Genomic DNA, 22960 nt, shown 5'->3' on the forward strand with positions numbered 1-22960 from the left:
TGAACTTAGAGAAAACACTCAACAAATACTAGGTGCTATTGTTTTCAAACTAAAACATAAAGTTCTAACTGGTATCTGAAAGTACTCAGTTTTAAAAGATTGCTCATAACAATATTTACTTAGAAATCTTTTTGTATAACCAAATTTTGATGTACCAACCACAATGAAATAAAAAATGCCAGTGCTATAAAAAAGGAAATACAATTCTGGTTGAAATGATAAACCTATTTGGTATTTTTATGCAGTAAATCTAGTCAGTAAATCAAATTATTGACCTCTAGTCAATAAATCTTGTCCCTAGATGCATTTCATTCTGTAGGAGTCACAGTTTTCTTTCAGAGATGAATTTGGCTTGTTTTTACCTAGCATACCTTTATCAGTGTATGCTACCGTGCTAGCTTTGTAAGTATAGCACAAAAGCTGAGAAAAAGGTAATTATCCAGAATATATGCAGACCAAAGAATCCATCATGGTATTTCTAAGATTGGGGTTTCTGTATTGCTATAACCATTTAGCAGTCATTCAAATTTCTGTCTTTATTTTGGCATAAATGTTAAAATGTACTTGAAATTCATTTGCCAAAAAGAAATGGCCAAATATAGATGTTCTCTTCCAAGGAATAGAGACAAGAGAAGTTCTGTACAAAGCCTTGATTAGTGTCAGTGCCCATCTGCACCAATGGACCATCTTCCTGATCTCTCCCAGCACTCTTGCTGAAGTTGACCTGTTTCCTCTCCTTCAGCCACCTTCATCTCCCTGTTTTCTTGGTCTTTCCAGGCCTGCTTATTCTTTCAGGTCCTATTTCTTCCTGGGATGTAACATGGTTCAATCCTTTTCTCTTTGCCAATTTTGAAAGTCACTTTATGTTAAAATATCTTTTTTTTTTTTAAGTATTTATTTATTTGGCTGTGCTAATAGAATCTTTAGTTGCAGCGTGTGGGATCTAGTTCCCTGACCAAGGATTGAACCCTGGTCCCCTGTAATGGGAGTGTAGAGTCTTAGCCACTGGACCGACAGAGAAATCCCAAGGTCACTTTCTTAATATAACATTTGCAGACTATCATTTGAAATCCCCGCTTCCACACACATTCTATATTCTCTTCTCTGTTTCTCACTATAGCACTCTTTACCCTCCAGTCAACGTTTTGTTGTTGTTGTTGTTATTATTGTTTTTTCTTTCTAGTCTTAAATTACCACTTGGCCATTAGTATATAAATTCAATGAGGGTAGGGATTTATGCCAGTTTTCTTCATTAATATAAATACTATGAGCTCAGAACAGTGCCAAGTACATGATAAGCATTAATTCATGTTTGTTGACTAAATGACAACATATATCATCACCCCTTCCCTGGTGGATCAGAAGGTAAATAATCCACCTGCAATGTGGGAGGCCTGGGTTTGATCCCTGGGTTGGGAAGATCCCCTGGAGGAGGGCAAGGCAACCCAATTCAGTATTCTTGCCGAGAGAAATCCACATGGACAGAGAAGCCTGGCAGGCTACAGTCAATGGGGTCACAAAGAGTTAGACACGATTAAGCACAGCACAGTACATCCTTTCTTAAGTTGAGTTTTCCTAGAATTAGAACTTGCATTCACAAGATTTTGAATATAAGTGGTTTATTGGGGAAATGATTCCACAAATCAGTAATGATGATCAGTTAACCAAGGAAGGGAAGGGGGAATAGAAAGTATATTATTGAGCAATTTATTGCAGGAACGAGATCCATTCTACAAGGAAATTCTTTGAGATAGTTTAGAATAATCAGTTACCCCAAACAAAGGAGAGAGCTGAGATTTTTATTCACCAGATCCTGTCAGTCATTTGTTTAAACAGCTCCAAGGAAGAGAAGGGCATAAGTGCCCTGAAAAGCACTTCCAGATCAGGGCCAAGCAGAGTCCCACATGCTTGTAGTTAGAAGCCACTGGCTGAACAGGGAGCTCTGCTATGCTCTGTGATGAAATACAGGGTGGGATGTAGGGGTGTGATGTAGGGGTAGATGGGAGGTAGGTTCAAGAGGGAGGGGATATATGTATACATATAGCTGATTCACCTCATTGTGCAACAGAAGCACAATGCTGTAGAAATTCCAGTGTTTTTTTTGTGTGTGTTTTTTTTTTTAAAGAAAGTCATTGGCTTAGCATAGGCAGGGGTGATGAGTACCAAAGATTGTAGATGGGGCACTGACACCATGCATTTCAAAAACCCATACACCAAAAAAGACTTCATTACTTTGGGGTTCAAGAATCTGAGGATGTCCCTCCATTTGAGGGACCCTGAATAGCTCAACGTGTTGTTTCTCTTCTGTTCCCACCATGAATTTACAACAAAACCTTTGTTTTCAGTTTATATCAGATATAAATGTTCATTAAATTCATTTTAAAGGAAAAAAAATTGAAAGATGGGGATCTTAAAGATTGTCTAAGTATGTAAGGGGCAAGAGAGCATCCTACCATATATCCCCATAATTAGGTTAGAGTCTAAGACTGACAACCATTGATCACTCTCATCTGGCACAACTATATCTACTTCCTCTTTTTATGCTTTTCCAGTAACTTCCTTACAGCTGTTATTTGAGTCCTTAAAAATAGAGTCTAGGCTGTTATCATGACTTTCCATTATCTTCTCTATTGAAATGATTTTTCATATGAAAATAAAAGATGATATGACAATAAAGACTTTAGGTAGGCTAGCATAAAGTGAAATTGGCCACTAGACAATGCTATTGCTAAAACATGCTTCTTTTCACACACCCTTTCCTCCACACAAAAAGCAGTATTTCTCCTAAGCATTGTGAATGATATAAACTGTGACTTTAAGGTTTTAGGGTACTGGAGATAAAATAAAAGAAAACTGTGTTTTAGATGCATACTAGAACAAGCTCCCCTCACTTCACCCCCTTAAGTTTACAATATGAGTTTCTAAATTAAAAAACAAGTCACAAATTCTTGTCAGGTGTGATAGATGGCATTACAGAATGTAATATGATAATTTCTAAAACTGCGTAATGTGCATTCAAAAATTTTTTGCTGAAAATTACATACATTGCATTAAAATGCAATTTTTAAAATGCTATGATTGGAGCTTCTAGAGAGCTAGCTTATTATAGATTCACCTCTTTATAAAGAAAATATGTCATTGTTAATTTGTTTTACTTAAAAGCCTTTATCTTCTCTACCTGGAAGACTAATGTAAAAGTTTTAAAAAATCAAAAATTCAAAAGCAAAACAGAACTAAGAGAATCCCACTGGGACAAGCTACAGCTGGCATTGTTATTCTCAACTGCTGGTGCATTCACATATTATTTACACTTCCCCTAGAAGAACAGGTTGTGCATGTAAGTGCTCATTGAGGAATATTACCCTGATTGATGAGAAGTAACATGAAATTAATTTTCAGATCTACCAGACACTTTACAATGCAAGGCAACCTGCACCTTTCTAGATAATCAATATCACTAAATGCTATAATCACGTTTGTCATGTAGAGAATATGCTCAAAAAACATTTACCAATTCCCATTTTCATGGAAGCCTGAGTTTGCAAATTGTTTTTAAATAGAGCCTAATTCTGAGACTTCTTGTAGAATGAGACTGCATTTCCCAAGTAATTATAAGCCAATGAAATACTTTGGAAATTATGTAAATCATCACATACAGAAAAGAATATTACTATTAGGAGTCCATACTATTTCTAAGGAAAATATAGTATGGTATTTATATCAGTTAGGACTCTTGTCTGTAAATAACAGAAATTCAGCACAAACCAGTGGGGACATAAATTTTCTGCCTCAGTTTCAAGGAGTGGATAGAGTTGACTTCAGGCACAATTTGGATTTAAGAATTCACATAGTCATCAGAGGCTTATCTTTTCCTCCAGTTTTGAACTATTACTTACTTTGACTTCTTAGATGGGTGTATTCTACATGGTTTTTAAATGACCCATGGCAACTTGAGGTTATAATACTTGCAATCATGAAAGAGATGAAATCCTCTCCCTTTCAGCAGCCATGGAGATCACCTCAAATGATTTTAATTGGTTTCGTTTACTTATTGACAGAGACTCCTAAATTGCCTATCAATCTACCCATTTTTATTTCCCCTTTAAAAACAGAAGCCTAAATCTTTTGTTGATGCATTGTTATTCAGAGTAAGTCATCACATTTCCCATCTCCCCTTGAAGCTAGATATTGTCATGTGACTAAGCTCTGACCTTTGAAATGTAACCAGAAGTCTTGGGTGGGACTTTCAGGATGAATATTTTGGGGGAGTTTTCTTAAAAAGCCTTCTTGTTTTGCCCTTCTGTCCTCTTTCAGGCCTGCAGTGTAATGACTCAAGCACTAGTAGTCATCTTGGGCCATGAAGTGACTAAGAAAAATGGTAGCCGTTACTTAGGATGGTGGAGCAGAATGATAGAAATCTGTGTTCCTCAGGATACTATCTAGCCACCATACAATCCCTGCACTGCCCTCCTTCATACTTCTTTAATATTAAAAGAGAATAATCATCTATTAGGTTTAAGTTATAAAATAAATGTTTTTAAACATCAGTAACATGTTATTTTTGCAGACTAATTGTGTTCTAAGGGAAGAGTCCACCTTGGGTCACAGATCTTCCCTTTATGACAGAGGAGGCAGTGGTCCATGAATAATAGCTTCACCAGTGGTGGATATAGTAATTTCAAAACGACAAAAAATGCCAATAATAATGTTATATATCTACTATGTTTACGTCAACGAAAAAGTTATGGGTCAGTAAACTCTCCCTACTATAGAACATAAGGAAGAGTCAACTTGCATCATCACTGTTGAGGAACTCATAACCAGCCAATGAGCTTTAGAATATTTGCTAGCAGCATATATAGGTATATTCATTTCTATATGATGCTAATAGAGACTTGGAGGCAGATTTAGATTAAGAGATCAAAACTGTATCCGTTCAGTTCAGTTCAGTCGCTCAATTGTGTCCGACTCTTTGCAGCCCCATGAATCGCAGCACACCAGGCCTCCCTGTCCATCATCAACTCCCGGAGTTTACTCAGACTCACCTCCATCGAGTCAGTGATGCCATCCAGCCATCTCATCCTCTGTCGTCCCCTTCTCCTCCTGCCCCCAATCCCTTCCAGCATCAGAGTCTTTTCCAATGAGTCAACTCTTCGCATGAGGTGGCCAAAGTACTGGAGTCTCAGCTTTAGCATCATTCCTTCCAAAGAAATCCCAGGGCTGATCTCCTTCAGAATAGTCTGGTTGGATCTCCTTGCAGTCCAAGGGACTCTCAAGAGTCTTCTCCAACACCACAGTTCAAAAGCATTGATTCTTCGGTGCTCAGCTTTCTTCATAGTCCAACTCTCGCATCCATACATCACCACAGGAAAAACCATAACCTTGACTAGACGGACCTTTGTTGGCAAAGTAATGTCTCTGCTTTTCAATATGCTATCTAGGTTGGTCATAACTTTTCTTCCAAGGAGTAAGCATCTTTTAATTTCATGGCTGCAGTCACCATCTGCAGTGATTCTGGAGCCCCAAAAAATAAAGTCTGACACTGTTTCCACTGTTTCCCCATCTATTTCCCATGAAGTGATGGGACCAGATGCCATGATCTTCGTTTTCTGAAGGTTGAGCTTTAAGCCAACTTTTTCACTTTTCTCTTTCACTTTCATCAAGAGGCTTTTTAGTTCCTCTTCACTTTCTGCCATAAGGGTCTTATACAAACTGTATAAGGTTTATTTAAAGAAAGAACATAATGATGTCTATATAAACAGGTTATGTTTTGATAACCAACAGTTATCCTGACCCCAGTAGTAGACAAGATTTTCTATCAGTAGAAAAGAAAGTGCGAACTCCAATTCTAACCCCATACTTCTAACTCTATGATGTTAGAGTCAGGAGGAGGAAACAAGGAGCTTCCATGATGGAGGCTGAGTTTCATTGTTATCATAATTCTTTTTGCTTCAGTGTTTCTGTGACTACATTACTTTTTTGTAACAAGAATCATTGCATATTACCCAGCTGCCTGTAATCATTATGTTTTCTGAACTGGAAGATAGATAGTGATGATTACAGAATATTAACATGATCAACAAAAACTCCGTATTTCAATATTTCAATTTTTAATATGAAGACAAGTTTGTCAATTCGTTTTTCTTAATGATATCTTCTAGAGAATAAAAAAGTTTAATTTTGGTTAAGTTCGATTTGCCAATTTTTTTGATTATTGTTTTATGTGTTCTAAGAAATCAGAGAAGGGCATGGCAACTCACTCAAGTATTCTTGCCTGGAGAATCCCATGGACAGAGGAGCCTGGAGGGCCCTAGTCCATGGGGGCCCAAAAAGTTGGACATGACTGAAGCGACCTAGTAAGCAAGCAATCTTTGCCTACTCCAAGATTATGAAAATATTTTCCAATATTCTAGAAGCTTTATATTACACTTACAATCAACTGAGATTCATTTTTGTGTATGGGTATGGTGGGTTGAGATTTATCTTTTTCATATAGATAGCCACTTATTTCAGTAATAGTTGCTAAAAAAGAGTTTCCTCTTCCCATTAAATTGATTTAGAGCCTTTGTTGAAAATCAGTTAACTGTATGTGTAGACTTATATTTCTAGTTTCATTTTGTTTAATACTCTCTTGATACTGTAACTTTAAACTTAAAATCAGGTACTGTAAATACTCTAGCTTTGTTCTTTTTTCAGTATTGTTTGATTGTTCTAGATCCTTTGCATTCAAATATAAATTTAGGATAATCAATTTCTTAAGAATAATTAGATTAGGATAACTTAACCCTTCAAAAGTAACTTGCTGGAATTTTAGTAAGGGTTTTATTAATTCTGTATATTCATTTAGAGAAAGCTATAGTAATTTGAGTTTTCTAGTCCATGAATATAGATATCACTGCATTTTCTTGGACATATTAACTTTCTCTCAGCAATGCTGTATGGTTTTCAGTATGGTCTTGCACAAATTTTGCTAGCTTTATTCCTGGGTATTTGTTGTTTCATTGATACCATTGTAAAAGTTTAATTTTCTGTTATTGTGGATATATAGATATATAATAGACATATACAATGATGTTGTATCCTGTGCCCTTCCTATTAGGTAGTTAGACATTAGCAACAAGGAAGTGACAGAGATGAAAGAAACAAGAGGGGGATAATTCAGCTAAGCACCAACTATCTGAGGACCCTCGCTTGGGGGACAACCAGTTAGGCCGCAACCATCTGGAGACCCTCCTCTGACTTCACCCAGAACCTGTGAAACTCTGGTTGGTTGGTGAGCAACTTATCCTGATAAAGAGGGAGCACAGTATCATAAGAGAAGGCCCTGGGCATTGCATGCCCTGTCTAGACAGGCATGTAACTTCTAGTAAACTCAGACTTAATATATACCAACATTATAATAAAATCTAGCCCATACACACTCCCAAGATGGGTTTTTCTTAGTGAACCGAGGATAGGGACATGAGCAGTAATGAGTGAGTTACAGATATCAGGGCAGTCAATCAAATAGCTGTTCCCCGTCTTTCACCCATGATTACGTTCCACCTCCTCATAGAACAACTTATAAACAAGCTGAAGCCTGTATGCATGTGTGTTTAAGTCACATCAGTCCTGTCTGACTCTGGAACTCTATGAACTGCAGCCCACCAGGTTCCTCTGTCCATGGTATTCTCCAAGCAAAAATACTGAAGTGGGTTGCCATGCTCTCCTCCAGGGGATCATCCTGACCCAGGAATGGAACCTCCATCTCTTATGTCTCCTGCATTTGCAGGAGGGTTCTTTACCACTAGTGCCACCTGGGAAGCCCCTAAGCCTTATAGGTGGGCTGGTTTTACTTTCCAGAAACATCCCCACTCTCTCTCTGTGAGTATATCTATGCTTTAATAAACTTTGCCTTTGAGCTTAAGCTTGAAGTGGTAGTTTGCAAATTTTTGCTTCTATTGCAAGGTCCGAGATTGCTGGCCGGGGACTCCAGTTGACTTCCTCTGTTGAAACTCTCTATCTGACACATCGCATGGTAACATTCCAAATTCAGTTATTAATTCAGCAGTTTATAGCTTCCTTTGGCTTCCTTTTGGTATAAGGAGAAAACTAAATCTATCTTTCACCCCTGTTTCTCAGTCCACGTCCTCAGTTCTTATTCCACAAGGCATCACAGAACCAGATTCTTTTCTCTCTTTTGAGAAATAGGCAGTGCACATATAAAGAAGCCCCATATAGTATATATTACAAACAGTTTTATCTTTTGATGGTCCCTCACTCCACCTTTCTGGGAGGATCCAATTTGTTTCTGAGTATCTACAATTCATATGAAAATGTATTAAACAAAGAAAAGTTTTCAAATACTATATTTGTTTTCTCTAAATTTATAATATCAAAAAATGAAAACATTGTTCCATTTCTATTCAACAATATGAATGAATAGAAAACTCTACATATTGTGAGTATTTTTCTGGAGTATTACAATTTGGAATTATATATGTTCTGTTCTACAATTGGTTTTGAGGTTCAGTGATTTTCAGTATTGGCTGCTCATTGGAATCATTCAGCTTGCTTTAATAAAAATACTGATATGTGGGTTCCACCCCAGAGAATCTGATTTTATTGATATGGAGATGGACTGGGCAGAGGGATTTTTTAACATTTCCTTGGTGACTTTAATATGTAGCCAATTCAAGAACTGCTGTTTATACCTATATAGTTTATATTTGTAATGTTTATAAACAGTGTCATGGATCAAAAAGTTAAATAGCTTGGAAACATAAAATTCAAATAACCTTACATAAGGCAATTAACATTTTCATGTGACTCTTTCTGCAATGTCCCAAATGGAAACCTTAGCAATGAACTGTAATGAACTTATTATTGTAACTTGTAAGTGTAAGTCTCTTTTCAAACACAAAATATGATACAGTTTAGGGGAGAAAACTTAAAAACCCATTGTATTGATACTCAGTCCTGATTGTTAACTTTTTGTAATCATGGAGAATTGCCTGTGTACAATGTAATACTAAGTTAAATAGTCTATTTCTCTGATCCAGATTGCTTTCTTATATTCTTCTATTCTAAAAATTTAAACAATATTTTAAATAATGCAAGCAACACATGGCAAGGAATAAATAAAACTACTGTTACCTATAGTATTAGTTTTAGAGGAGTTTGTTTTAATTTCCAAAATGAAGTAACTATCTAAATAGTTCAGTGAACTCAGGGAGTTGGTGATGGACAGGGAGGCCTGGCGTGCTGAGATTCAGGGGGTTGCAAAGAGTCGGATATGACTGAGCAACTGATCTGATCTGATCTGATCTGATCGGATACAATATCTTCAAGGGTTATTTAAATTCCAATATCCTAACATGTTGCTTGATTGAGATGTGCATAATGCTACATTAGAACTTTTGTAAATTTTAGACCAATTTTTGAATCTGAAGTTAGGTATAGAGCACAGGCAAAAAGGATATATTATGAAACACTGTACTCAACACAGTGACACAGTTAAATTCTGAGTAATCATTACCAGACAGGCAGGTATGTAGGCAGAATGGAAGAGGGGGAGGGAAATATTATCTCTCCCTCTCTCTCTATCTGTATGCATATATTTATTCAGTTCAGTTCAGTTCAGTCGCTCAGTCGTGTCTGACTCTTCACGACCCCATGAACTGCAGCACACCAGGCCTCCCTGTCCATCACAAACTCCCGGAGTTCACTCAGACTCATGTCCATCAAGTCAGTGATGCCATCCAGCCATCTCATCCTCTGTCGTCCCCTTCTCCTCCTGCCCCCAATCCCTCCCAGCATCAGAGTCTTTATCTAATACACATATATTAGTAAAACAGTGCATTTGAGGTCTATCATGAGAATTTCTACAAAAATGCAAAATGTTTCTGGAGAAGGATTGGATAAAAATTCCTCCTTTGCCATCTAAGACCTTTGTAAAATTGGAGAAATCAGTTAAATTCTTAAGATTTATGTCTCATTTACTTAAATGCATGTAATGATACTTCCTAGGAATGTTATGAAGATTGAGTGTGATCATGTTTATGAAAATCCTTACCCAGCAGGTGGCCTGGATCTTCAATATATGATCATTTCCTGATTTTCTTAATTAAACCTAAATCACTTTTGTTTTCATAATATTATTTAAATATGAATTTTTTAAAATGCAATTTGCAGTAAAGAGTAGCAATGGCCACCAAATAGCTTCTCCTCTCCCTTAGTAAATTTATTTTACCAATCTCAATCATTTTAACACTTCACTATCCATCTCTAACATGGCTGTGGAAAAAAAGAGTTGATCTAAGTCTGTGAAAGGAAAATCTTAAATTGTGCATTGACATCAATACTCTTATTATTTTATGTACTTGAATTTATATCATCTTGATGCTTTGACCTTCCTAACTCAGTGTGTTTCATAGAAAGATGATATTATCACTTAGAGAATGTGTTAGAATTCTAGATGTACTCAATCACAATTTCCATTTTAGCAAAATTCCCAATAATTAATATATACACACATTACAGTTTAAGAAGCAATGGAGTAGATTATAAACAGTTGGATATTAGTCATGAAAATTTTTAAATATCTGATCTAAACTTTGCATAAATTCTTATTATGTAAATTTTTATTCTGGATCCAATGGACACAGTTAGATTTTTTGTAAAGAACAGCAAATCAGGAGTCAATGCACACTTTTCTTTTTTTTAATTGGCTGTGTCATTTAGTGGTAGTGAAAATGCATCAAGTTCTTAAACTTCTAAGAATATCTGCCTTAGCATTTGTAAAGTGAAGGGCTAGTTAATACATTTCCTGATACTCAGTGGGGTTATTTAGAGGTTCAGATACGCTGGCACTTTAACAATTTGTAAGGTCTTTACTTAGGCACTATTGTAATCTATACATTTAGATCAGCTGACCATAGGTAAATTTTGAATAAGAACTTCTAAAGAAGGAAGACAAGATGGCAACCACACAGTTTGGTTAATAACTATTTCTTTATGGCTGCTACTTTATAGCAAAAATAGAAGATGGCTTAGAGGAGTATCTTAAAGAAGGATAGTTTTCAATAATCTTGATCTTTATTTTTATTGACTGATTTGTGTTGAGTGGATGGTCCAGTCAGTTGCTTTGTAATTAGCTCACAATGAAATATTAGTCAGAATTTGCCTTCAATTTTTCCTAGGAATGCTTCTCAGTTAAGAACTGACTTGAGGTCCTAAGAAATGTCATGTCCCCTGGATTCACACAGCAGTGAGGACACAATGAGGGATATCTTTATGGAAGCCAACAATGCAAATTCTGGTTCTTTCCATTACAGATAAAAAGACTTGTGGTCCTCATGAATTCCAGTGTAAAAACAACAACTGTATTCCAGATCATTGGCGGTGTGATAGCCAAAATGACTGCAGTGATAATTCAGATGAAGAAAACTGTAGTAAGTAACTCTTGCTTGAGAATGTTGCAAGCTTGACAGCCTATTCAATAAGCAGGATAGCAATTTTTAGTTTAGTTAAGATATGAATTTGAACCTGTCTTGCAGCTCACATTTTTATACATATATTCACATTTGAACAAGAATATTCAGACTAAATTGACCTGAATCTCAAATGGTAGAATTATTGAAATGACTCATCCTGGGAGTTATTTTCCTACAGTTATCAGAATTGCTATGAAAGTATCATGAGGTTTAATGCAACCCGTTAGTATGCAATGAAAGAAACCCTTGACGCAAGTTCATAGAAAGAGCTGAATGATGTGGAGACACAAAACATATCATTCTTTAACCGATGGTATTCATTTTATTTCAGTCTCAGACCCATTTACACTACAAATTCACCCATGAGCATCTTTCAGTGAAATATCATTTATTCTCTCTGGAGTGGTGAACACCATATGTATTCAGGATGCTTTTCTCTGAAAATAGAATAAAGCAATTTTCATCATCTGCCTTCTGCATTTTTATGTAATAAGTTTAAAAAACATTAATTAGCCAGCAATTTTATTTTCTACAAAGCATGACAGTATGTAAAATTGTGACAGTATCCATCTTCTAGCATTCATTTCTGAGTGTATTTCTTACCAGCACTTTCTTACAGGGCTGTTTAAACAAAAAGGCAATATAATCATGTTCAAAGTAAGACAATAATAAAATTCCATTATTAAATATTAACATTCTTCTACTTCCCAAAAGAGTTTTATGATAACAATAATATCTACTTTATACATTGGATTTAGAGCATTCATTTCCCATGATGCAGGAGACAAAATAGGAACTGTTATATTAAAGTGTTGGGATATATTATATAAAAGCATACAATTAGTGGAATCACAGCCTTAATAAACCACTTGGATATTCAGTTTGCAAAATATCAGCTAATGGTTTGAGTCACTTTCAAAAGTTAATCTGACCAGTATTTGAGGATCAGGGACCTTAAGTATGCAATCTCTGGATAATTATGATTATGAAATACTTTGAATATAGAAACCTTTATTACTCCATCTTCATATAAATATCTCCCAACTGATTATACTCTTTAGAAAGGTAAAGTGCATTGCAGAGATTTATTAGATTGTTCTAGATTTCTTTAATCTTTAATTAAAAAAAAAATTATATAGCAGTTCTCAGATTCTGTCCAGTGATTAAAATAAAGATCTAATGGTGGTAAGACTAGAGGAGTGATTTCAAAAAAGAAACAATTATGTATGTACTTCTTATTTACTTTAATTTCATTTCAGAGCTTAAATTAACATATTAACTACTCAGCTTAGTTTTGGAAAATTTAGTGTTAATTATCAATGTAAGTTTGGCTTCCCTGATAGCTCAGTTGGTAAAGAATCCACCTGCAATGCAGGAGACCCTAGTTCGATTTCTGGGTCGGGAAGATCCTCTGGGGAACAGATAGGTTACCCACTCCAGTATTCTTGGACTTCCCTTGTGGCATAGCTGGTAAAGAGTCTGCCTGCAGTGTGGGAGACCTGGCTTCAATCCTTGGGTTAGGAAGATACCCTGGAGAATGGAAAGGCTACCCACTCTAGTATTCTGGCCTGGAGAATTCCATGGACTGTAGAGTCCATGGGGTCACAAAGAGTCTGACACTACTGAGTGACTTTCACTTTCATAAATAATATACCTGAAAGGAAGCATCTGTGACTAAAGGATATTGAAAACAAGAGAAGGAAGTGGAAAGGTAACATGGAGACTCACATCTTGGAAGACCCTTTATTCAAGTGGTTATTTAAATGGTGTGAGAAGTTAGGTTGCTGTTTTAATGAGACAGGAAGGAGAAGAATGAAGAGCAGAGATAGCTGGTTTCTCCTGGGGTTTCCTAAGTGGCCAAATATCATTTTGGTGACATCTCCTAAAAGTCATCTTTTGATGCAAGAAAGCTAGGAGAAGGAACAATTGCATCTCACTTGTCACCATGGAAACTTAGTGATAAATTACTGTAGTCACAGAGCCCTTAAGAAAAAGCAAGGAAATAGACTGCAGTATCAAGCATTGCAGTATAAAATACCCAATTATGTGTGGATCGCTTTTAGTTCCTACTAAGACAAGCAATATTGATGAATTTGGCAAGAAAAAGTGGCAGTGAACGAGAATGAAGCATATTATAGTTGTGACATGGAAGAATAGAAGGTGTATACAGGATAAACGTCAGAGTAGATAGCATGTTAAACATGGAAGAATGTTTAAGTGTAAGGATCAAGGGCTGTAGATCATTAGGTGGTGTTTGAATATACCATCTTGACTAAGCCAGAAAAATGGGAAGATTTAAGCATTGAAAATGCCACCAGTTCTACATAGACAGAAGCTGAGTCTCTGAAAAATAAGAAAACACAGTATATCTATAGGGAGCACCAAGAGATTAGTCCTGTAGAAGTCAGCCTTAGAAAAATATACTGTTGCTGTATTAAAATGCTTTCAAAATATTTCCAATGTCTTATTATATATTGAAACTATTAAAATAATATGTATATAACTACAACAAAACTATTATCATTATATACACATGATATATGTATTGTAATTATGACTACATATTACATACATGTCATAATTTTATATATAGTTATATATAGATGACAACAGTATGCTCGAGAGGGCAGTGGTATCATGTTTTCTAAATGTCATTAGTCAAAGATACGCCTTTTAATCCACATTTGTCATTTATTGTTAGCCTTTATTAAGTACTGAAACATACCAGAGATAGTCAGTCTTACACAATAGCAACATGTTTTTTTTTTTAAAGGCCCACATGCTATTATGCAAAATTCACTCACATTTGATTGTCTCATTTATTTATCATATGTATCTGAATTCCTATTTAAATGTCTGAAGATCGTTGAAGAAGTAGAACAATGTCCCATGATCTGCACAGTGCCTGACACATATTTATAATATTAGCAATTTACTATAAAATTTGCTTTTGGGCCTCTTTGTTTATGAATCTCTTATAATGAATTAACTTTTTAAATTGAGTTGGAAATATTCCAGGCATAGATATGGAAAGAGTTGGAATAGCAGCAGAGCAATTAACTGCCAGCTATGTTTTAGTTTAATATGCCTTCTAATTTTTTACATCTACATAGGATAATTAGCCCATTGTCATTTCATCATCTGATGATGATCATTTCCCTTGTTAAGTGTTCAGCAGGGACATTTTACTTCAGCAATGATTTCTGCTCTTAAAAATAAGAAAATTTCATTGTTATTGAAGTCATTTAGTAATCTGGGGCAAAGGTTTGGAAATATTTTTAAAACCTCAACATCTGTACTATTTTCATCAGCAACAAATATATATGGTATGTCTGCCATCCAAGTAATTGATGTACAAAATAAAATTATTTCATAACTTTGCATTATTAAAAAGTAACTGGCACTCCAATGGATTTTAAAGTACCAAATAATTTGATCAACTAGATATAGGTTTATGTAGAGACAAGCTGCATCTGCCTTATTTGAATTTCTAGTACTTTCACACTGAATTTATATCAGAAGATTATTTGTATAGCATGACAGTTATACTAATTGTATTCTAAAAATTCTCCTCAGATGCTCACACTCACACTGATATAATTTTTGAACTTATCACCAAGAGTTTATGATAATATACTGAGTAGAGAAATTGGAGCCTGGAAGCTTTTATTCTCTGCCACTAACTCTATGGCTTTGAAAGTTACTTTTATTTTCTGACTATAGCTTCTTAGATTTTGTGAAGTCGTCTCCTATAGCTCCTTTCAGTTCCGAGGCAGGATGTTTATGCCTTCACTACTATCAAAGGGGGTGACCAGTTTATACAATGCCCCTATTTTTTATCCTTATTATAGAATCCAGATCAGCCTTCTGAAACATGCTCTGTAAAGGCTTCTTGGCTGTCAGTCTAGCTTGTTTAGATAAGATTTATGAAAAACCTGGTTAATCCTTCATCTATGGGATTCCCTATCTCCTTTGATCTCAGGAACAGGTAATATCAGACCAAGGTAGTGTAAGAAGAACATTTTAGAAATATTAGGGAAAATGCCACATTCAAATTTTCTTTCCAAACGGGTTATGGTCCAGGTGTAGTCATTTTTTGGTTCTTTTCCACAAGAAAAATGCTATTGTGCCAAGTTCTAAAAATTCATTCTTTACTTTATCCCAAAAAGATTAAAGGCAAAGTAAACGATAAGAGAATACAATAACTTAGGATCTTCTCTGATAACAAAATTGCATTTTCCCCAAGAGAGAATTTCTTTTTGAGAGAACTAGTGGGAAAATATTCTAAGGCATTTAGGTGAGAGTTAGAAACACATTAGCTATCCCATTCCTTGATGTCATTTGTGTATATATAAATAATTCAGGATTATTTTTTCTGGCTTTTTTATTTTAAACATGGTAGCACATACAGAATTTCCATTTGTACTGAAAAATGCTTTTCTAAGCAAAGTCTCTCAGTTCCTTTACTCTTCTATTGGAACAGAATAATTAAAAATGTTAAAGCAAGTCTCTATAGATCAAATATTCTGTGGATTTGTTGGGCAAATACCTTGATCTACTGGCTATACAATTTTATTTATAACCTTGAACTAACAACATCCAGCCCTGCCCATAGCAGAGTGTGTAAAAGCCTGTGAGGCCATTGCTATTTAGCACATGATAAACACACTTGTTCTTAATTAGAATAAAAGCAAATGAGAATATTAAAGGAAGAATTATCATATTTCAATACCCTCAAATCATGAAATTAAAGATTGTACTGCTATTTTTTAAATATCTAAATATAATACATTTTAAAGGCACTGTCTGCTTAGTATTTAATATCCAATGTTATTCACCATTATTCAAAAATTGAGCATCTATTTATTTATTTATTTATTTAATAGAATTTATTTTCCCTGAGAATAAAACCACGTGTTTCTGCAAATGGAAGGAGAGTGAAACAGATTCAGCATGGGTGGATACAAAGAGGAAAAGGGTTTTCTTTTATTATTACTGTAAAGTCGACATTGCTAGCTGTGTGCCTTGGACAATTAACTTGACTTTTCAAGGGCTTTAATGTCAATCCCTGTAATATGTGAACACTTATTACTTCCTCAGTAGTATGGGAGGCAATGATACAGCTTTGCAGTAAAAATATAGATCCCGGTGTCAGGTTATCTAGATTCAAGTTTAATACTAGCTCTTTTACCTGCTGGGTGATTTGGAGTAAGTTTTTTCCTCTCTCTGCTTCAATTTACTCATCTAAAAAAGGGTCCAACAATAATACCTAACTTATGTCATTCCCTTCTCCGGGGGATCTTCCTGACCCTGGGGTCGAACCCAGGTCTCCTTCTTGCGTGCAGAGTCTTTAACCGTCTGAGCCACCAGAGAAGCCCACCTATCTTATAGAATTGTTAACATTAACTGGTGAGCTAATTCAACTATTTGGCATTATCTTCACCTAGTGCTTAACAGCAAACAAAATATCAGTAGCTGGTTCAGTTCAGTTCAGTGCAGTCACTCAGTCATGTCCCACTCTGTGACCCCATGGACTGCAGCACGCCAAGCCTCCCTGTCCATCACCATCTCCCGGAGTTTACCCAAACTCATGCCCATTGAGTTGGTGATGCCGTCCAACTATCTCGTCCTCTGTCATCCCCTTCTCCTCCTGTCCTTAATCTTTCCCAGCATCAGGGTGTTTTCAAATGAGTCAGCTCTTCACAACAAGTGGCCAAAGTATTGGAGTTTCAGCTTCATCATCAGTCCTTCCAATGAACACTCAGTAGCTGGTATTTTTGTATTATTGTTATAGTTATCAATATTACTATTAATTAAGTTGTTTTTAAAATTAAAGTGTCATATATACGAATATAGTACAAAGACTAAAAGAGAAACTGTTCTTGTCATGCTGTCTAAACAAAGGAGTATTTAAAAATGAGGGAGACCCTCCACTTAGTGGCTCTTTTTCATTCTATTGATAAGCATCTTATCTTATTCATAGCCAGAAGTTCACATTTTTAAAATAAAGACCCAGAACAGAACAAAATGTTCAATACATATTACATTTTTCAAAGTTCTTCCAGTGTTCTCAGAAGGGATATTTATATAGAAATGTAAGAGCCTTCATGATATCAAACATTCATATGTTACCCTATAGTGAGAACCCGAGTGATTGCATAGAGTGATATTTAAATACTGGCTGAATTATGCAGAATCTTTATGTAGAAATTATGCTTCATATGAATATTCTTTAAATTTTATTTCTGTTGCCAATTTCTGTTTTACCTGAACAAGAATATTATTGTGTGTGAAACAGGACCGTTGTAAATACAGTTAATGAGAGGGGTAAGGAGGGTCTCTCATCATGCCAGATATCAGTTCTGTTTAGAGAATCAAAACCAAGCAAGAGGTGACGGTCAGCAGTTATACTGATTACTTGTTAGGGAAAATTTCTGCACTCCTGCTTTATTGTCCAGATGAAACATATCCTGCACAGGAGTTGAGCCAAATAACAAGTCACAATATTTGGCTTAGGTCCTATATGGAACATGGTGAAGCATAATTAAATTAACAGTTAGCAAATTATCTGAAATGGCAGGTAAATGAGGTTAAGGCATAAGCAAATAACTGCATAAATAAATAGGCCGTTTTCAAAAAAGAATCTCCTTCAATCATGTCCAATAATATCTCCACATATCCTTTTAGTTCTAGGAGCTCTGAATTTTCCAGGGACAGAATTGAAGAATTAGAAAGTCATTAGAATACATAATAAAAAGTCATGAACCAAAGTTTAGACTCTTCAGTTAATAAATAGTCCTGTGTACCCATAGAGAGTAACAAAATGTCTTACATCCTTTAAGTAAATGCATAATATGATTTAGAATTTCAACTGGAAAAATTGTTGTTTTACTTTAATATGTAGATTTTTATGCCTTTTCTTTTACTTTGCTACTGGATTTTCATTAAACAGTAAGCTATTTATCTTTTGCATTTTTTTCAATTTGTATCTAATGCCACTTTCTATTCATGACTTCAAAAATAAATGTGAAAAATCATTATATTATATACCACAGATGCTTCATGAAATGTTTCTCTTTTTTTTTTATAAACAATTTATTGGTTCTGCCTGGCTAACTTCTTTTTTCTCAATGCTACCTCACGTGGTATGTCATATAAATTTTAGAATGAAGTTGCATGTAATAGAATAAACTTGTGCTATTTTTCTGTCCCCAGAGCCACAGACCTGTACACTGAAAGATTTTCTCTGTGCCAACGGGGACTGTGTTTCTTCAAGGTTTTGGTGTGATGGAGATTTTGATTGTGCAGATGGCTCGGATGAGGTAGGCGTTTTTGAGAAATCAAACAAAAAATAAAGTGGTTCCTTAAAATTTCATTCATAATTATTATTCCATTCAATGAGTGTGACAGGGACAGCTCTGAATGCACTTTGCTTCTGACACACTAAGATATGTATTATATCTATGCTCTGTGCTGCACACATCCAGCACAGGGAATAGCTCTTGTGCTACTATTGACAGTTAATTTTATAGTCTGTTTTACCTCAAGTAGTGAATGGCTGGATTGGGAATAAGATGTTTGGAAACCCTATTCCCTATAGCTGATGCCTTTGCCATCTGTGAATTTGTTCGTAAATTTGCTGCAGTATTTATAGTCAGGACTAATATTTTTATGCATTTTAAACAGTTTGTTCTCCCCAGACTCCTTCTTCAGTAGATATAGTCTTACAGACTTAGATGTGGGTCATCAATTTTTATGAAACTGCAGATTTAGCTTTGCTTAGATGATGACTCACAATCCATTTATAATAAGTTCTATGTACACACAGTTAAGAAGTTTAGAATTTCTCTGGATAATTCTGTAATCTCAGGTTGTGCTAATATTATATAAACCTTCACACAATTTATCATTTATGCATCTGTGTATTGGGGTTTCAGATATTAATTACTCCATGATGCTTTAAAAAATAATACATGACACACAGTAATAGTCACTTTACATGGTTTTCTCAGTTAGTGATTTTTCATGTTACTATCAGGAATGCAGCACTTGTACAATCAAGTCCAGCCACAGAAGGGAAAATGAGGTCTCTGGTCCTCAGTGGCCACCATGGCTCCTCCTGACGCACAATGACTGCCTAGACTTCTGCTACTCTGATTGACACGAATATGTACTCAGCTTCAAAAAGGGCCTCCCACTGACTATCGACTTGGGAAGAATCTTCCCAGGTGCTCTGGAGATTTCTGTGTTTCAAGTTCAGCTTCCTCCAGTATCCACTGATTACCTGCCTCTTCAGAAGACCCTGAAGGTCTCTACTAGTTATAGAATCCACACAAACCAGATATTCCCCAACCTTCAGGGAGTCTTATCAAGATTGGACAATTCTTCCCCATTCTCTCACTATTTTGGAAAAGTCCCCCTAATCATGTACAAGTCTAGATTTTGGAACCTAATGCACTTTATTTCTCACCTGAAGGTCTGAAACCTTAAAACTTGAGGCTGCAAAGGTCTCTTAGGAGAAGGTGAAAAATATTACTTCTGTTGATTGGGCTAGTCACAAAACAAGTCAAACAAAATTTTTAAAAATCCACAGAGAAGTTAAAGTCTTACAATTCCCAGCTACATATTTACTTAGTATCTATATTTATTCAGAATTTTATTAAATGTTTCACAATCAGGAAAATATATTTCATATAAATTCTTCCATACCATTAAAATGTTTTGTCTTTGTTTTCTTTAAAAATATATATATATTCCAACAGCACCATGTAATTGTGAAACATCAAAAGGTGGGGATATATTACTGAAGGCTTGTGATTTCATCTTGCATGTTTTTCACTAGATGTCCAACATACATAAACAAAATTAAACACTTCTTTTTTCTAAATGTTATTCATGTGAAAGTAGACATCCTTATCCATGCTGTTTCTCTCATGCTATAGGTTAATGGATGCAATTCTTGGTGGCTGAATATATCTCCACTATCCATATATTTTTATGCTAATATCCCTAGGGAATGAAATTAACTCTCTTAAAGGTAGTCTTTCTCCACATTTATGGACTTTTGATACTGTCTATATGTAATTAAGTGGCTAACATTACAGGCAGTTGATTTCTGTTTCCTTTATAAAATCTGGAATGACGGGTTGCATTGTCAACAAACAAAAAAGTGAGCTGAACAGATGGCTAGAAAGCATAATTACATACAGGATATTCTTATACTGGGAACAAAAGAGAAAATTGTAAGGATTACTTTTTGTATGAATGTTAACTGAATTACTTTCTTAATTTTCAGCCAAAACATTAAATCAAAAACTTGGATCAATGTAATTGTGTATCAGGTTAGTGGCAAACACAGAGAAGAACTATTTAAAGTGAATTTAGAATATATTTGACCTCTGTGTCCAGTATAACATATTGTAAGAACCAAAAGAAATGCAAAAGAATCTTAAATTATATTCATACATGTGTTTTTTAAATAACATTGGTTTTGCTAATTTGAAATTTGTGTCTTAGAGAGTACAGTAGTTCCAATGTAAAATTATTTTAAAATTACTAACACTCAAAATTTTTAAGTAAAATAAAGGAGATATGAACGTAGAAAAAATGCAAGTAAATAAAAACCCTGTAATTAAATTCAAAAGTATCAGCTTGAGATCTTGATTTATTTTTCTGTTTTTAAAAATATGTTTTTAGCTCTGCCACTGAAAAATCCTAAAACCAATGACATCCCAGCTTTAAAGACTATCTCTAGCATTCATATCATGACCTCTAACTACATTACCCAATTAACAGAATCAAAACTCCGTTGAGAAATGTTTAATTCTAGATCTGTGAATGGAAATTGACAAAATGAGCCACTAACATCTTGTAAAGCCAGAAAACAAGACTATTGGGATAGTGTCCAAAATACATAGGAGCAAAATTGCAGGGTTTTCTACATACAAAAGGGACAATTTGAGCCTTAGAAAGAAAATAAAAAATGACTGTAATGTATTGAAATATAATAATGTATACAAATATATGAGTTGATAATAATATTTAAACAAAAAGCTCAATTGTTACTTTGGAGGTTTCTAAGTAACTTTATTAGTATTTACTTAGCCAAATTCAGAATGTGAGACATTCTATAGAGCAAATGACCTGTTTTTCCCAAGTAGTAAATGGCATTCAAAAAAGAGTTATACATTAAAAGAAACTCAAATCAAATTCAATGTATAGGTTCTTTTAGATTTTTCATTTATCAAACAGTATTTTTCTACAGTTGAGAAAATTAGGAAATTTTTAAAGTGGATTGGGAATAACTTTAAAAATTTTCTATTAATACCATCATAGTATTAATTTTCTGAAGCTATTGTCATTATGTTAAAGTTCAAAATATAAATAAACTGGGAGAGAGGCTTATGAAACATGAATAGCTAAGTGTGGATAATTGTTAAATATGCATGATGAGCACATGGGTTTTATTATTCTGTTCTCTCTGTTTTCCTGTGTGTTTTAAGATGTCTAAGATAATGATTAAAAACCCCACAAATATAGACACAGACACATGCATCAACTATATGCAGTATATTATAAATTAAACTCTTCTGAAGGTAGAAAAAATATCCGGAAGTATTACCTTCTGTGTTATTGTCAATACAGATAGAACAGTGTCACTGATTACTAAGCTCCTTTACTTGAATTAGCCCTATTGCTGAGAAAAACATTAATTAATTCTACAAAATATACTGAGCAGTTATTATAATCATTGCATGATATTAGGTTCTTGATTCATAGACACTATTTCTATCCTGTGTATACGTGCGGTACATATATGCTGTTGCTTTAGTCACGTCTGGCTCTTTGTAACTCTATGGACTGTAGCCAGCCAGGCTCCTCTGTTCATAGAATTCTCCAGGCAAGAATACTGGAGTGGGTTGCCATAAATTACAAAATATTTTAATATATATTCCTCATTTTCTACATTTGCTACTTCATTCATTCGATCATCTATTCAGCAAATTTTAATGGAATACTTACTTCTTAAATGTCCCAGGTACAGTAATGGACATGGAAAAGGAAAGTGGTGAACAAAATCTGAAATTACTTCCTCATGACCAGTACATGGGCTATTTTTCCAATGTCATTCACCATTACATAGCTCACCCCTTGGATACATCACAGTTCTATTTATCCTTATGTGTGAAAAATATTTTCTTAGTTTCATTCTGTTTAAAATTCCTCTGTGAAGTCTTTCTTAAAACCCTTATGAACTCATGTTTTTGAAGCATATTCATTTATTTTGGCAGTATATTTTATTGAAATTGTTGGTTAAAATGCTGGTCTTCTATTAGTCTATGAGTTTACATGGTCCCATCACTTCATGGGAAATAGATGGGGAAACAGTGGAAACAGTGTCAGACTTTATTTTGGGGGGCTCCAAAATCACTGCAGATGGTGATTGCAGCCATGAAATTAAAAGACGCTTACTCCTTGGAAGGAAA

The 22960-nt window shown here is 34.9% G+C and overlaps 1 protein-coding gene across 3 annotated transcripts in view; it reads left to right on the forward strand.

Annotated features, from left to right (window-relative positions):
* LRP1B (LDL receptor related protein 1B) overlaps positions 1 to 22960 on the forward strand; it is a 2173551-nt gene that overhangs the window by 1962595 nt on the left and 187996 nt on the right. For 2 of the 3 annotated variants that reach the window (XM_027561670.1, XM_027561656.1), the window contains 2 exons: positions 11316 to 11432; positions 18690 to 18796. In XM_027561670.1, coding sequence (XP_027417471.1) covers positions 11316 to 11432; positions 18690 to 18796 — 224 coding nt within the window. The remainder of the gene's footprint in view (positions 1 to 11315; positions 11433 to 18689; positions 18797 to 22960) is intronic. The other variant, XM_027561663.1, reaches the window with a different exon arrangement.

Source organism: Bos indicus x Bos taurus, chromosome 2 (genome assembly GCF_003369695.1).
Source record: "Bos indicus x Bos taurus breed Angus x Brahman F1 hybrid chromosome 2, Bos_hybrid_MaternalHap_v2.0, whole genome shotgun sequence".
Taxonomy (NCBI): domain Eukaryota; kingdom Metazoa; phylum Chordata; class Mammalia; order Artiodactyla; family Bovidae; genus Bos; species Bos indicus x Bos taurus.